Source organism: Cicer arietinum, chromosome 5 (genome assembly GCF_000331145.2).
Source record: "Cicer arietinum cultivar CDC Frontier isolate Library 1 chromosome 5, Cicar.CDCFrontier_v2.0, whole genome shotgun sequence".
In the NCBI taxonomy this organism is placed as follows: domain Eukaryota; kingdom Viridiplantae; phylum Streptophyta; class Magnoliopsida; order Fabales; family Fabaceae; genus Cicer; species Cicer arietinum.
Genome location: NC_021164.2, coordinates 62207894 through 62224482, shown reverse-complemented (window position 1 = coordinate 62224482; position 16589 = coordinate 62207894). Strand labels below are relative to the sequence as shown.

General features: G+C 27.7%; 1 protein-coding gene across 2 annotated transcripts; it reads right to left on the bottom strand.

The window, feature by feature from the left end:
* Positions 1-1915: 1915 nt before the first annotated feature.
* On the bottom strand, positions 1916-6948 carry LOC101494183 (anthranilate phosphoribosyltransferase, chloroplastic). Of its 2 annotated transcripts, none has more exons than XM_004501858.4 (10): positions 6600-6947; positions 6368-6511; positions 5065-5226; positions 4899-4982; positions 4588-4776; positions 3421-3511; positions 3263-3322; positions 2992-3110; positions 2267-2401; positions 1916-2183 (listed from the first exon to the last, which is right to left on the bottom strand). In XM_004501858.4, the coding sequence occupies exons 1-10, from the start codon at positions 6888-6890 to the stop codon at positions 2133-2135; spliced, it is 1326 nt and encodes a 441-aa protein (XP_004501915.1). In that variant the 5' UTR covers positions 6891-6947; the 3' UTR covers positions 1916-2132. The 2 variants fall into 2 exon arrangements, with proteins under 2 accessions (XP_004501915.1, XP_004501916.1); XM_004501859.4 differs by having other exon boundaries at positions 2040-2188; positions 6600-6948.
* Positions 6949-16589: the final 9641 nt, after the last annotated feature.

Sequence of the window (16589 nt, the reverse complement as noted above, 5' to 3'; positions counted from 1 at the left end):
TTCGTATGTTAAGAGTAAAAATTGTCCAAATTTATTATGCAAACAAGATCATTTACATTGAATGACTTGAATTTCCTTAGAAAAATTAAGTTTAAATATATTCTTGGTCCTTGTAAATATATTTCGTTTTAATTTTAGTTTTTGTAATTGTTTTTGTTTGATTAATATCCTTGCAAATTCTAACAAGTTTTACAAAAGTCTTTTTAAATCTTTTTTAGTAAAAGAATTGTGATATGACTAATTTGAGATGAAGTGACATATGGTGACTGTGTAATTGTTGTTAACTAGATAATATTTAATATTTAAAATTAAAGTTCATTTTATTAACTCATTTAATTATTTTATTAAAAACTAAAATTAATTAATTAATTAATAAACCAAGTAAATAATAAAAACTTAATAATTTTCATCTTTAACTCTAAATTTTTTAATAAAAATTCAACAATCTTTATTTTCTATTCTAATTTCTTCATCTTAAAATTACAAATTCTCATATTTGATTCAAACTCTAAAAATTCCAATATTTTATTTTTCTTACACCACACCCTAAATTCTTAGAATCAATAGTCAAATTGTCTTTCAAATTAACTTGCACTAATTTGAAAATAAAAAATTTGGATAAAGTGTTGATGACCAGATGTTTATTTGTATAATTTGTTTTTCCTACATAAACTTTGGCGAAAGGTATATTGATGTGGAAACATACAGGGGCGGTGGCATTCAACAACATCACTAGATTGGCATTTGAGAAAAGATTTGTGAACTCAGAAGGTGTAACGATGAGCAGAGAATAGAATTTAAGGCTGTAGTATCAAATGGGTTAAAGCTAAGAACATCTCTAGCTATGCTAGAGCATTATAATTTTCATTTTCATAGTTTTGATCAGATATGAAAATTTGTGATTTGAAGATGAAAGTTTTAATTTTTATTAAAAAATTTTGAGTTGAAGATAAAAATTATTGAATTATTATTATTTATTTATTTGATTTATTAATTAATTTTTAATTAAATTATTAAATGAGTTAATAAAATAAATTTTAATTTTAAATATTGCTTAGTCAACAACAACTACATAGTCACCGTGTACCACTTCATTTAAAATTAGTCATATCAATATTTTTTACTAAAAAATATTCATAAAAGACATTTTTTTTTTAAACTTGTTCAAATTTACAAAGATATAAATCAAACAAAAAAAATTACATTTAAAATCAAAGTAAATCATATTTACAAAGATCAAAAACATATTTACATAAAAAAAATTATATTTACTTGTTGTTCTTTAACCCTAAGGACAAATAAATTTGCTCTCATACTATCTGTGTAATTTTTAGTTGTATGTTTTTTAGATAAATGTGGTTTGTAGCCTAGAATGTACCGTAATTAGCAAATTGACATGCTTATATTAATTAATTAATAGATCACATTTCATTACTTTCATCGGCTTTTTTCTTTTTTCGTAAGCAAAGAAAAATTCATTCAACTAAATGCAAGCACAAAGCATGCCCCAACAGCAAAGATACTGTTACAATAAAATAAAATAAACAAAAATTAATGCCTCGTATCCATCTCATAACAAGATTAGACCCACACCAAAACTAATTATACAGTGAACGGACTCATCACCAATCTGGCACGAGAAATCATGATCACTAGGGAATCTAAATCCAAATCTTCGTAAAGTTAATTGTTGCTAAGTCCAATATATTGGACTTGAAATCGAAAGATACAAGACCCAAGAAGAAAACAATAATTCAAAAACGCTATTTTTACGAACATATCTGATATCAAGACTAAAATTTTCAATTTAAGTTTAAATACTTTGTTGAACGCTATTTTTATGAACATATCTGATATCAAGACTAAATTTTCAGATTAAGTTTAAATACTTCGGTGAACGACGGCATATATCATATTCAGAAATGAAATAACTATTTTTATTATCTATAATTGAAACACAATTACAATATTCCTTAATCTTGTTAGATACAATTTCACTCGTAAACTAGAAAATTACATTTTACAATCAATAATCCTTTCTACCGCTGATACCAATTTGAATCATTGTTGTATATCTATTGAGCAATACATGTACAGTAATAGAGGCTCCTTCAATCTGGTTTGCACTTGATTCACGTATATGAGTCAGGTAATACTATATGGGCCACATCATCTTTTATTTTCTGCACTACCAAAAGCCACAAAAGAAAATTAGCAACATGTGATTGCAATGAAAGTGCTGGATGCATAATCAAATTTAACTCACATTTGAGATATCCTTCCAATGGTTGAGAGTCTGAATAGCTTTTCCTGATTGTTGTGTTTCACGCGCCAAGGATACCCCTTCAGCTAGGTTCCTCACAAAGCCACTGACCATTAGAGCTGCTGCAGCATTGAGAACCTAGACATTTTTTTGTAAAGATTCATAGAATAATCAAAATGAGAGTTAAGAATTTTAAGATACTACTTATGCATGCATAAAAAGTGATCCAAGTACCAAGAGATAATGCAGACCATATGAATTTCAGTATTTCACAGAAAAATTGAGACAGAACCATAGAGAATGTGCCACTAATTGGATTTCAATAAAATAGCTCTCTAGAGTGGCAAGACCAAATTTAGAGGCAAATATACACAGACCAAATTTCATCAACACAAAATCTTTTGTCTTGTTAAGATGGAAAGTATTCTTCACGACAAAAAGATATAATAAAAAAAAACAAAAGAGTTTCCCAAGTAGCGTATTGACATAATTCCATTGTAACATTTCATTACTTCAAACACATGCAGAGCCATAAGCCCATATCAAAACAAGGAGGTTAGAATCAAAATAATTTGTATAGAATTTGATGTAAGAGACAAATTAAGATTTCAAAAGTTTCAAAAACTCCTAGCTGTATATTTTCATTCTATGGCAGCATCTTTCCATCATTTACATAGAAATACTATCCTATCATCTTTTTATAAAATTAAAAAACCAAGGATACTCACAAGAGCATCTGCAATATGTCCTTTCTCTCCACCTAGAACACGTTTGAGAACTTCTGCATTGTATTCTGGGTCACCACCTCGTAAGCTTTCAAGATTGCACCGAGGAATGCCAAAATCCACTGTTCCAATAAACAATTTTATGTAAAGAGGGCAAAAGTATGCATGCACAGTAACAGAAGATCTATTACAGCACCCAATCAGTAGCATGTGAGCTATATCAATATACTCCATAACATAAACAGATAAAAACCAAAAATTAACATATGCTTACAGGGATCAAATGAGAACTTATCAATCTTTTCTGGAGTAACATCAAGCACTAGACCAGGTCCTGAAGGTAAAGTCAAGTCAAAAGGTATAAGTCAGATTCAGACACCTATGTCTTTCACATAAACTATTCCCAGATGAAAAACAGGCAAGAGATCTCACCAAGAGGACTAATTTCATCCAAACCTTCAGAGTGGACGACTAAAGCTCTTTTTATGCCAAATCTATGAAGTGTTTTAGCCATTTTGAAGACCTATCCAAATAGCAAACAAATAACTTATTAGGGATGACAGAGATGGAGACAAAAATACCAAGAATTTTTTTCTTTTTCTTTTTTAGAAGATACACAGAAACAAAAACAAATGTTTGGAGATTTGACAAACTATCAAGTTAAATTCAGTATTTTGCTACAGTCACTTCAAAAATAAAAGATGACTCGGCAATTTAAAAGTTCTAATTTGAGCAGAAAAAGTCAATATGGATGCACTATAATCAATTGATAATCCACATAAGGTGGAACTCAGTTGCTTCATTATCAATTTTAATGGAAAAAGAAGTAAAAATAGGCTGAATACAACTGCACGAAAAAGAGTTAAACTTGTTTAAAAAACTTCAAGGTAACAAAATTAATTTAATATGAGACTGCTAAGAGTTAAACATGTGCCTCCCTAAAAAACACATTTTTTTTTATAAGTCTCAAATCTTTTTTAATTTAAAAAAAAGGCTTTAATACTCTTTTTAGTACAACTAAATTGGTTAATAAAGGTAGTAGGAATGAGAGAAATATTAGTTATTAACTGAAAAATCATGAAACAAAAAGTGAGCACATTGCTCATATGAGACATATTAGTTATAAATTGAGAAATCATTAGACAGGTGGTTATAAATTGATAAATAATGAGACAAGTAGTGAACATATTATTAACATGAGTTATTGAAACATATTATTAACATGAGTTATTGGAGTGGTATAATGTATACACACACTATTTTCTTTTTCAACTAATATATGAAAAAATTTATATGAGTTCTTGATGTTGTCCTAGAACGTTGAAATGTTTTATTTCATTTTTTTAGAAATATAGAGAAAATATATTTGAAAATATCGTTAATTGTGCTAAAGAAAATTTGTATAGTTATTAAACAAAATATTAATAATTTATTTATTAAATTTTGAAAAGACCCTATTTAATAATTTTGCTTTAGGTCTTATAACATGTTGGACTGGCTCTTTCACAACTATCAATCTTCACTGAAAATGCGAACAAATGCTATTAATTGAATACACGAGTATGACTGGTCAATTGATTTACCGGTTATGGAACTTACCAAGTCTTCGGTGTATACACCAACAACTGCAAAAGGAACCTGCGCTGGGTTTAACATCGGACCCAATGTATTGAATATAGTTCTTACTTTTAGCTTCCTTCTTACAGGCCTAACAATATTCATTGCAGGGTGATACATTGGGGACATCATAAACCCAATTCCCGCTTCATTCACACACTCTTTAACCCCCTGATTTGCAAAACAGAAAAAATAAATTACTCAAATGCATTGATCACCGCAAACAATTTCTTTTTCTGAGAAATTCTAGTAGTTAACAAAGGAGGGGAAATAAATAAGGTATTTGCATTAACCTGAGGACCCAGTTCAATAGCAATTCCCAATGCTTCTAACACGTCAGCACTTCCACAGGCAGAAGAACTAGATCGATTACCTTGCTGCAGCAAGGAAACACCAAATTCTTCACACAACAATACATGAACTAATTAAACTTTCAATCAGTAGTAACAGCACACACACCTTTGCAACTTTTACACCACAAGCAGCAGCAAGAATGGAAGCTCCAGTTGAAATGTTAACGGTGTTTGCACCATCCCCTCCAGTGCCAACAATGTCAACCGCATCAACCAAACCTTCAACCTTCTTAGCATGTTTCATCATAGTTCTCGCCAACCCCGCAATCTATCCACACATTTAATAAAGTGAAATATTTCAATCATCATCCACTCAATTGTTCCACAACTTTTTTTAGTTTGCATTGCACCTATGTAACTGTGATGCTCGTCACACTACATAATTTAGAGAGAGAAGCTAAACGAAAAGAAAGGAATTGATTATTTTTTTCATTAATTCCAGTCATGAGACCATACTTATATAAGTTGATGCATAGACACAGTAAGATAGCAAATCAACCGCACAACACAATAGCAGTGCTACTGCTACCAAACATACCAAACAGACTAACAAAATATGCATAATACTCATTATTCTCTTAATCTCAAGGATCCTATCACACCAACACTTCAAATTAAAGGTGACAAATGTACAACACAGACAAATAGTTTGATTCAATCACTTTTATTTTCTCAAATTATTGCCGATGTCCAAGTCTCGATCATGACTCATGTTTATATTGTATATGTATCATTCCCAAACTATTATACTACTGTATATTTATCATAATGTTGAATACTCCAATCTATGAACCCTGAATATGTAGTATGGTGTGATACTAATCATACCTTACAGATATAAGATACAATAGTTAATTTTTTTATTAAAAAATACATCGTTCATTTCCCGTTACAATATATCGATATTAATAATAATTTTCATAATATATTTTAATTCATGTGTTAAGGACATCAACAAAAACATGGTTTTATGCAATAGCAGATATTTTAAAAGCATTTTTTCATTGTCTCTTCACCCAATACCACTATCTATAAAAAAAAAACACGGTTTCTAATTCCTTAAGAAACAATTGTTTGGATTCAAGAATTCCAACACCATCTTGAAGTAGATCATGTATATCTCCACTTATATCTCAAAAAACATGTCACACCTTTTTTATCTTTTCTGACTTTCATAGAAAAGATATCAGCATGTGTTCGTGAAGTATATCATAAGTATTGGATAAATTCTGTTTTAAAAAACAAAAATAATAATTCCAATACTTTTGGAATATACTTATTAGTATCATAAAGTATAGATAATTTTGGAGTATTCGGACCAGACTTCAATAATTAACCGATATAATTTAAAAAACTTGTTAGACTCAACAATAACAAGAACAGAAAAAAAGGTGAAAGAGTAAAGTTACTTCTTCATCAGTCTCTCCTTTAGCTCTCAAAAGAACGAGAACGGCGCTAATCAAAGCTTCATTGCCTTCACTCAACAATAATTCAAGACACGATTCAGCTTCAACTTCCGATAAATCAACACCATTAATCAGCGATTCAATTATCTACAAATCACGGATTAAATTAAATTCCAATCACATAATTAATTTATAGAAATAATTAAAAAATGAAACGACGAATTAAATGACCTACCTGTGAAATGGATTTAACAGAAGGTAGTACAGTAGGCGAAATGGTAAAGTTAGCGGCAGCAATGGAAGTGGTTCTCTGAATAGGATAAGTAATGGAACGGGATTGGAAATTGAGGTTCGGAGGTTGAAAACCATGAGCGAATGGGGAAGAAGAAGAAGAGAGTGTGGAGGAGAAGATAGATTGAGCCATTGGGTTTTGATAATGTGTGTAACAACTCAACGGCTTGGTGCTACGGTGGAGTATAGTATTATATGAGTAGGTATAGGATCCAAAGGAAGGATGCGGTGACATATAAATGGGGACACCAAAAATGTTGGTCAATACTAATTCGGTAACGTTCTCTCTGTAAATTAGAATCTGAGCTGTTTTTGTTATATGGCGGTATAAATCACTCACTAAATGCAGACCATATGTAATAATTACTTTTCTATTTTTGCTAAACATGATTTAGTTATTCAATTACTCCTCCATTTAATATTAATAAAAATAATAATTAACAAGTTGATATTTATTTTAAAATTAAGATAAAGTATATTTTTGTATCTATCCTAACAAATTGGGTAGTTTGTTTAACATTTTTTTTAATATTTTATTTTTTTTTATAATATTTAAAAAAGTAATAATGTTATTCTTAACAACATTTTCTATTTATTGGCGAAAAGGCAATAAATAGATTTCTTATTTCATTTCAATAGATTAAAGAGCAAAAGAATGATTTAATGTCTTGTTCAAATAAAAAATTAATTTAAATAATTTATTTTAAAATATAATTTTAAATATTTCATCTATTTTTTACAAATTTTTTAAAAATTAAATTTTAAAAATAATTAAAATAAAACTCTTTATAAAAATTATTTTTTAAAAATATCTTTTTTTCTAAATATAATTTTTATCCTATTAAAATCTCTAATAATAAATATAAAATTAATATCTAAAATGTGATATATATATATATATATATATATATATATATATATATATATATATATATATTGTGTATGTACAATTAACATGTGTATTGTTACTTTGATAAATAAATAATGTATAATTACTTAATTTAAGGTGAATGAATCTACTTTTTACTATTATTATATTATTATTCCACTTTAATATTGTATTTTGGACATTGGATTGTATATTAGTGATGTTAAAAATATTGAATCGTATATTTATTGAATCGTATATTATTATTCTCCAAAAGTTGTCATCCAAAATATTTAAAAGCGTATTTTAATTTTTTCTTTTTTTTTTACATGAGAGAAAAAGACAGAAAAAATAAAAATAAGTATTTAAAACAGGAATTCCTAAAGCTTCCGTAAGTAGAGTCAAATATATTTGATAAGAGTTCATAAATAATGATTGGAAAATCAACTATGTTAACTCTCATCTTACTTAAAATGTAACTTCAAATTCAAATAACTTCATGTATTTCAAACTATAAATTATAAAGATTTTGCCTTGAAAAATAAATTATCTATAAATGATTATGTTATGTTCAAAGGGTTGGATAAGTGTCAACTGCTACATATTAAATATACAATAAATACTTTTTATAATATTAAATTATTACATCTATAAATAAAATTTTGCTTATTTCTAAATATTGACATTGTATAATGAGGTGCTAATAATTAAGGGTGGACAAAGTTCATTTATGAATTAGAACTATTTGAAAATTGAACCGAATTGGTTTTCAGTTTAAAAAGTCGATCTGAACTGATTTTCAGTTTAAAAAATCGAATTGAACTGTTTTATAAACAGGTGAATTGGTTTATTACTTTGAACCAAATCGTACTGGTTTAACTTTGTTTTTATTGTTCCTAGAAGCCAAATTTTACATAATTACCCTTAATTATTTTTAAAAAAATAAATTCGATTCTAGTTTTTTTTAACTAAAAATTGTTTCGGTTCAATTTTTTGAACTGAAAATCAGTTCGATTTGGTTTTTTGAATTGAAAACCAGTTCGATTTGATTCTAATTTTAGAAAATCAGTTCGTAAACAGTTTAGTTATCAATTTTTATAAATTAATTCAATACAAAAACAGTTCGGTTCAATTCAGTTATACAATTTAGTTTTTTTAAACACCCCTACTAATAATCACCTTATCAATATTTGTTATAATATAACTACATTACTTTAAAGAAAAAAACATGTCGATAACAATTCATGACTTTACTTTATTATATTATATTATTCTTTAAAATATATCAATAATTATTTATCTAGAGATATCTAATTTAATGTTTCATGAGTGCCACGTGTGATTCAAAATGGATTAAAAACCTGATTTAGATTTCTATGAATGACAATGCATTGAGATAGCGCTCGTTAGGGGTGTGTCAGATCAGTTTGGTTTGGTTTGGTTTTCTACGGAAAAATAAATCAAAACTGATGAAATTTATACGGGTTGATTTGATTCGGTTTTACTTATTTTTTTATGATTGCAGTCGAACTAAACTAAATCAATGATATACGAGTTGGTTCGGTTTGAATGATTGAATTTTGAAAAAACAAAACTATAAATTTTTTATTTTTTTGCCATAATAAAAAAATGAATATACAAGTGCCTGCCACTTTAATTTGTTTCTCTAAAATATAATTATCAATAACTATCTACTCATAATTTAATCCTCTAAAAGACTAAAACAAAATATACGGTAGAATTACATAATTTGTTTCCTAAGACAAAATTTAGAATAACATAGTGCAATAACATCCCAAGTTAAAATACAAAACATACAACAACAATATCAAATTCAACCATAATGTAGTTGTCTAAATTTTAAATAAGAATTTAAATTACAATGCAAAAGAAATAGGCGACGACAACATTCTAAAGTAGGCACAATAGTAGTGCACTTGAATGATACAAATCCTGAAATAAATAAATAGTTAGAAATTATAACATGAAATTTATTTTCAACTTGAATAGATCAAAATAAATATAACCTTGGATTGCATTCTTCATTTATGTCATGCCATCAATATTCACCCCGACATTAGTAATACATAATCCAACAGTTTCTTAAAATTAAAACACACAATCCATAATATATTTGCTCTTATCACTGTCATACATCTTAGTAAAACACAATTCAATGCATTTATATTTATAACGAGATCTAGAAAAACAACCACAAACAAAAGATAGTTTATAATATTATTATCCCAATACTTATTAAACTTCACTTGCATATTTGTTGTCATCGTCCTCAACTTTTCATCATCAATATTAGTCCATTTCTTTAATAACTTTTGAATGTCACACAACTTTTTGAAGGATATATTAGATGTAACGTGCAATGAACCAGAAGAAAAAAAGTGGTGCATCATAAAAGATCTTTAAAAAGTTCACAAACACATTGCACGTTCCCAATCAAAATGATTAGGAATATCTACTTCTGTACTAGCAAGAAACATAACAAATGAATTATCTTGATATCGAAGTCGATTAAATGTCTTTTCATATTTTACAGCAACTTCTAATATCAAATAAATAGAGTTCCAACGAGTTCGAACATCAAGAGCTATCATTGCTTTACTATATATATTACACTTTTTTGTACGCTTTTTAAAACTAGCAAGTCTAGTCGGAGATGTCTTAACAAACTTGCATGAAACCTTTATCTTTTTAATAGATGAGTCGATGATAGTTAAATGGTCACTAATAATCAAATTCAAAATGTGAGTGCATCATCTCATGTGTATGAACTCCCTTTTTAACAAACTACGATCATTTCAATCATTCATCCTTCTAACTAAGTATGTCAGTGAGAATGAGGATATCAAACGAGGGTTTGAGATATGACTTAACTTAATGACCTGATTGTTGTATAAACATTTTGTTTGTCTTACTGGGGCAAATTTTAATGTAAAAAATATGATGTCAGTGAGTATGATGATATCAAACGAGGATTTGAGATATAATTTAACTTAATGACTTGATTATTGTATAAACATTTTGTTTGTCTTACTGGGGCAAATTTTAATATAAAAAATATGAATATCGTTAGTTTGGTTTGGTTTTTATAACTAATATCCGATACCTAAATCAATAATTTTTTGTTTACATTAGTTTGATTAGATTTTTTACCCGAACCAAAAATATTGAATAATTTTTGGATTGATTTAATTAAAATGTTCAAATTAATTGGATTTATTTTATCCATTTGCACTCATAATATTGATTTTGATTTTCCACCTTTTTCCCAATAAATCGAATAAAACTTGCACAAATGCGTGCTGAATACCGTTTATGAATTATGGGATATATTGTTTTATTTTATAGTTAAAAGTATGAAGATATCATATATATATATATATATATATATATATATTTTAATGTTTCAAAATTAGTAGGTTTATAGTTAGTCATCAAATATTCGAGCACATTCTTAATGTTTCAAAATTAGTAGGTTTATAGTTAGTCGTCAAATATTCGAGCACATAAATTTATAAAGAGGTCTAAGTGTAAATTATGCAGGCCTAAGTGTCAATCAAGAGGCTTTAAGTTAGGCCTAAGTGTCCATCAAGAGGCTTTAAGTTAGGCCTAAGTGTCAATCAAGAGGCTTTAAGTTAGGCCTAAGTACTAGCATTTTACCGTGTTAATAGTCATCTTATCAATTCTTATCAACATATCACTTTATTACATTATTTTTTTAAATATGTCAATAACAATTCACGGCTTTACTTTATTATATTATTCTTTAAAATTATTCAAAATCAAGAATATTGATATTATTAGTCAAAATTTATGTGTGTTAAATTATATTATTATTTTTTATTATGGGTGTGTTATTGTTTTATTTTTCATCTAATTGTAATTTTTGAAATATATATATACGTGTATAACATGGTTTGGTTGTTTTTCTTATAAAGCAAAATAAATAAAGAAGGAATTAGGTTGGTCAAATTAGAGTTGTCCTATATTAGTAAGACAATGTATATAATCCTACTGTATATAAGTTCCTAATAATATATTAGTTTTCAACAATGTGAATATTGAATCTTACATAACGTGTGAACGGAGAAAAAAATATTAGCACAACTGCAATCAGAAAAAGAAATAAATTCAGTTTTGATGATCGATAATTGTATAAAAAATTTGTTTTAATTGAACTCAAATTTTAATATGTTATTTATATCACTTGAATTGATTAATTAATATACTTTTTTTAGTAGTCTTACTCTTTATTTGAATCAATTTGGTATATTCTTCATTTAAAATTAAATCAATAATATAATTATATTTTTTATTTAATTAATAAAAAAAATTTTATAGAATAAAATTAAACCGGTTTAATTTTTTATTTTTGGAAGAATCACAATTCACGTGGTTTCTTCAATGTCTTGATTATTGCTAAGTAGAAACTACTTTTTGAGTTAAATGCTAATTTTTTTTATAGAAATTACTCATCTGTCGTATGTTTTGATTTTTGAAAGAAAAACATTTACTTTTTAAGTTAAAGATTTTGGTATTTAAAAAGAAAACAAAAAAAAAAGAGTATTTTCAAGATTTTGGTATTTAAAAAGAAAAAAAAAAAAAAAAGAGTATTTTGTTGTTATCATTATTGTCGTTTTTAAAGAAAATCTCTAAATGTTTGATCCTTTATTTTATGAAATACACGTTGTTTGTTTGAAAATTTTGTTCTATGAATTGTTTTATGAGTTGAAAATAGATGATAGGAAAACTTTGTTCTATAAACTGTTTTATGAGTTGAGGCTGTTAAAACAGTAAATAGATGACAGGAAAGTTTTATTATTTAAAAATATTTTGCTCTATATTTTTAATATGTTAAAATATATTTAATTGATTTTAAATTATTTTTTATAGTCTAATTATTGCAAAGAGTTAGAACATTTTTTAAATGGTTGAAATACTGATATAGTATGAGCCAATGAGTTAAATAAGATTTAATTTTTATTTGATAGGAAGTTGTTTTAGTTGAAAACTTTATTTTATCGGTTTAATATTTTGATGTAGTTTTGAAAATGATAATTTTAAATCCATAACTATAAATTGATTTAGAACATAATGGGTGATATGTTGAACTTCCAATGGATTAAAGAATACAAGAATGAACCAATGTATTTTTTCAAATGAAAAATTGATTTAAATAATTTCTTTTAAAATATGATTTAAGTATTTCATTTACTTTTTATAATATTTTTTAGAATATAAAGTTTTAAAAATAATTAAAATAAAAAATTATTTTAAGAAATTCTTTATAAAAATTATTTTCGAAAGATATTTTCTTTTTAAGATGTGATTCTTTATAAAATAATTAATGATTGTGCATTAATCTATTTAAAATTACTTTAACTTTTTAAGATTTTTTCTTTAACAAGGATTTCATTTTTGACAAAATGGTAAATCTTTCAACGTGTGTATAAGATTAACATGCGTATTTCATAAATAAAAAAGAACATGTATATAATTACTTAATTTAAGGTGAATGAATCTACTTTTTACTATTATTATATTATTATTCCACTTCAATATTGTACTTGGACATTGGATTGTATAGTAGGGGTGTTAAAAATATTGAATCGTATTATTATTCTACAAAGCTTATCATCCAAAATATTTAAAAGTGTATTTCAACTTCTTCTTTTTTACATTTTTACATTACATGAGATAAAGAAGAAAAAAAAAAGACAAAGAAAACTAAGTCGTTAAAAAGAAAAATTCCTAAATCATCCGTAAGTAGAGTCAAATATATATTCAATAAGGGTTCGTAAATAATAATAAGAGAATCAACTATGTTAACTCTCATCTTAATTAAAATATCTGCATTTATCAATTTCAAATTCAAATAAATCATGTATTTCTAACTATGAATTATAAAGAATTTTTCCTTATAAAATAAAATATCTAATAAATGATTATGTTCAAAGAATGTGTGTTAATAAAATGCTGAAAGTAGTAAAAACTTCCAAAAATGCATAGTTATGTTCAAAGAATTTATTTATAAATAAAATTAATTTTTTATGTTTGAGGTTAAGTACTGGCATTGTATAATGACGGTGCTAACTCATCTTATCAATATCTGTTACAATTAATACATGTATATGACACTTGGAAGTGAAAATTTTTTCCATTATCCATTTCATTTGTGCTTTTCTAATCCTCCATCACCACATTTTAAAGAACATTCATTGAGGATGTGAAAAGAGAATACCTATGACTGCTATCAGTTTTAAAGTCCTCCCTCCCGCTTCCACAACAAACTCCAAACTCCAAACAAATAAGTTTTATCAATCCTATACGACATATTGAAATCATAATTATTACATCATTACATTACAATAATAATAAAAATGTTGAATCAATACAAGCTAATCTGCCGGTGCATTATAATAAAAGTGGGTGGAAAAACATAATTTGAGGAATTTTTTTTGATGTTGAATCAATAAAAATGTTAATCTGCCGGTGCATTGTAATAATAAAAAATGTTGAATCAATACAAGCTAATCTGCCGGTCCATTATCCTTATAAAATTAATTTAATACATAACAATTACAATCTAATAAAATGTAGATATAATTTAAAATAAAATAAAATTTTGATGTGAAATTTTAAAATAAAAATATGTGAATATTAGTAATAAATTTAAAAAACAAGTATGGTTTTAACGCCAATCTATCATACAGATACATGATCTAAGGAAAAAATATGTGCATACATTGACAACGAGATATGCCGTGAATATAGGAAAGACGAATTGATCATGGGGAGCCACAAATTCCCATAAGGAGGAGTTATCATGCATTACCAATGTAATTAGCCGAGCAAAGTTGTATTTCTTTAGGAAACTTTTTATGGCTAGTAGGACTAACATTTCTCTATAAATATTAGTACTCGTAATTTTTTGAGACACAATCAATTAAACATGTTTTTTATGCATATATCTCTATCATTTACTTTATATAATCCTTAAGTTTAGTAGTTTAAAGACAGACACAATCTATTGAACACCATTTGGAGTAGTTAAGACACCCATATACGAAGGACGAAGTTCCTTCCTCAACGTAATCGTTTGAAGAAAAAAAAATCATTGTATATATCAGTTAATTGATCCCTTGATTAATACTTAATCCCAAGAATAATATTATTATATATACTTTTACTAACAATATAACCTAAAACACGTCTCTCATTCTTATTGACAAAAAGATCCAAATTAATTTAGTGTCATCTAAACCTTTGGTGAAGACATCTGCCAACTGTTGGGCATAATTGACCGACATAAGATGAAATAATTTTTGCTGGAGTTTCTTGCGAACGAGGTGACAATCGAGTTTTATATGCTTGGTGCGTTCGGGAAATAAAGAATTAGTTGCAATATGTTTAGCGGACTAATAGTCACAATATAAGGGAATTGGTGTAGTAAAATCGGTTTTGAGGTCTTGAAGGAGATAAGTCCGCCATTATATTTCAAATACGACATATGCCATAGCCCGATATTGTCCTTCCGAAGAACTTCTGGACATTGTGACTTGTTTCTTGAACTTCCAAGACATTAAAGAATCACCAAGAAAGACACAATATCCATTGCTAGATTTACAGGTTTCTAGGCGTGTGGCCCAGTCATAATCAGAGTTGAATGTAGGAAGAGACAGACAGAAAAATACCATTCGTATGTGATGATTTGAGATATTTGAGTACACATATGGCAGCTTCAAAGTGAGTGTCAAATTGAGAAACTCATATGTTAGCTTAATAGTTGAACTGAAAAACTAATATATAGTCTTGTATTTGTAAGGTATATCAGTTGTCCCACTAGTCATCGGTATAGAGAAGGGTCTGGGTGGTTCCAGTATTGGAAGTAAGTCTACTGCCCTTGAATATAGGTGTGGATGCATGCCACTATTGTCCAACAGATCCAAAACATATTGCGGTCCAACAGATCCAAAACATATTGCGTTGGTAAATGTGGATTCCTAGATTTGATCTTGATACTTCCAAACTAAGGAAGTACTTCAAGTTCCCTATGTCCTTTATCTTGAATTTGGTGTTGATGAATAATTTAATATGTGTGCATTCTTCGATGTCATTACTTGCAACAATAACATCATCAATATAAATAAGAAAAGTAGTAAAAGATTGATGAACTCTTTTAATGAATAAAGAGTTATCGGATGAAGATTGAATATATTCTTTAGAAAGCGAGGCAGTGGACAATTTAGCAAACCATTGTCTACTAGATTGTTTAAGTCCATAAAGGAATGTTGGATTTTGAGTTTCAAAAACTAATTAAAATCACAATTTATGCCACCGAGAGTATTACTGGGTTGAGTCACGGACTAGGTCGCTCTCTTTAAGACGTTTCGAGGCACTGCCCAAAATTGTGCAAGGCAGACTATCAACCACGAAGTCTCCAGGATAAAACAGCCCAGATACTCTGTATCGGAGTTCTACTGCACTGTAGAAAACCGTTCTAGAATTACACCTTCAATATGGCAGTTTAAGCCACTCTCAATATGACAATTAAAGTCACTCTCAATATGGTACTATGACCATTCATAACTACGGCATAATAACCGCTCAAAAAGACAAAAAATGAATGGACTACGGCATAATAACCGCTCTAAAAACAAAGTGACTACGGCATAGCAACCGCTCTAAAAACAAAAGGACTACGGCATAACAACCGCTCAAAAAACCGAAAGGACTGCGGCATAATAACCGCTCTAAAAAACCGAAGGGACTGCGGCATAATAACCGCTCTAAAAAACCGAAGGGACAGAAAGAAAGGGGAGAAGTGGCTCGAAAATTAGGCGAGCAGAATATAAGAGGGAGAAAAGAGAAAGTTGGGAAAAACATCCAACTTTGGTATACTTTTCACAATAGCTTGAAGCTCATTATATAGTGATGGAAGCAAAGTCATATATGTTTTCTAAACGATGTGGGACTTTAGTATGTATAGAATTAAAACTACACAAAATATGATAGTTTTTCAAAGTGGGATTTCAAAAAATATTCTTT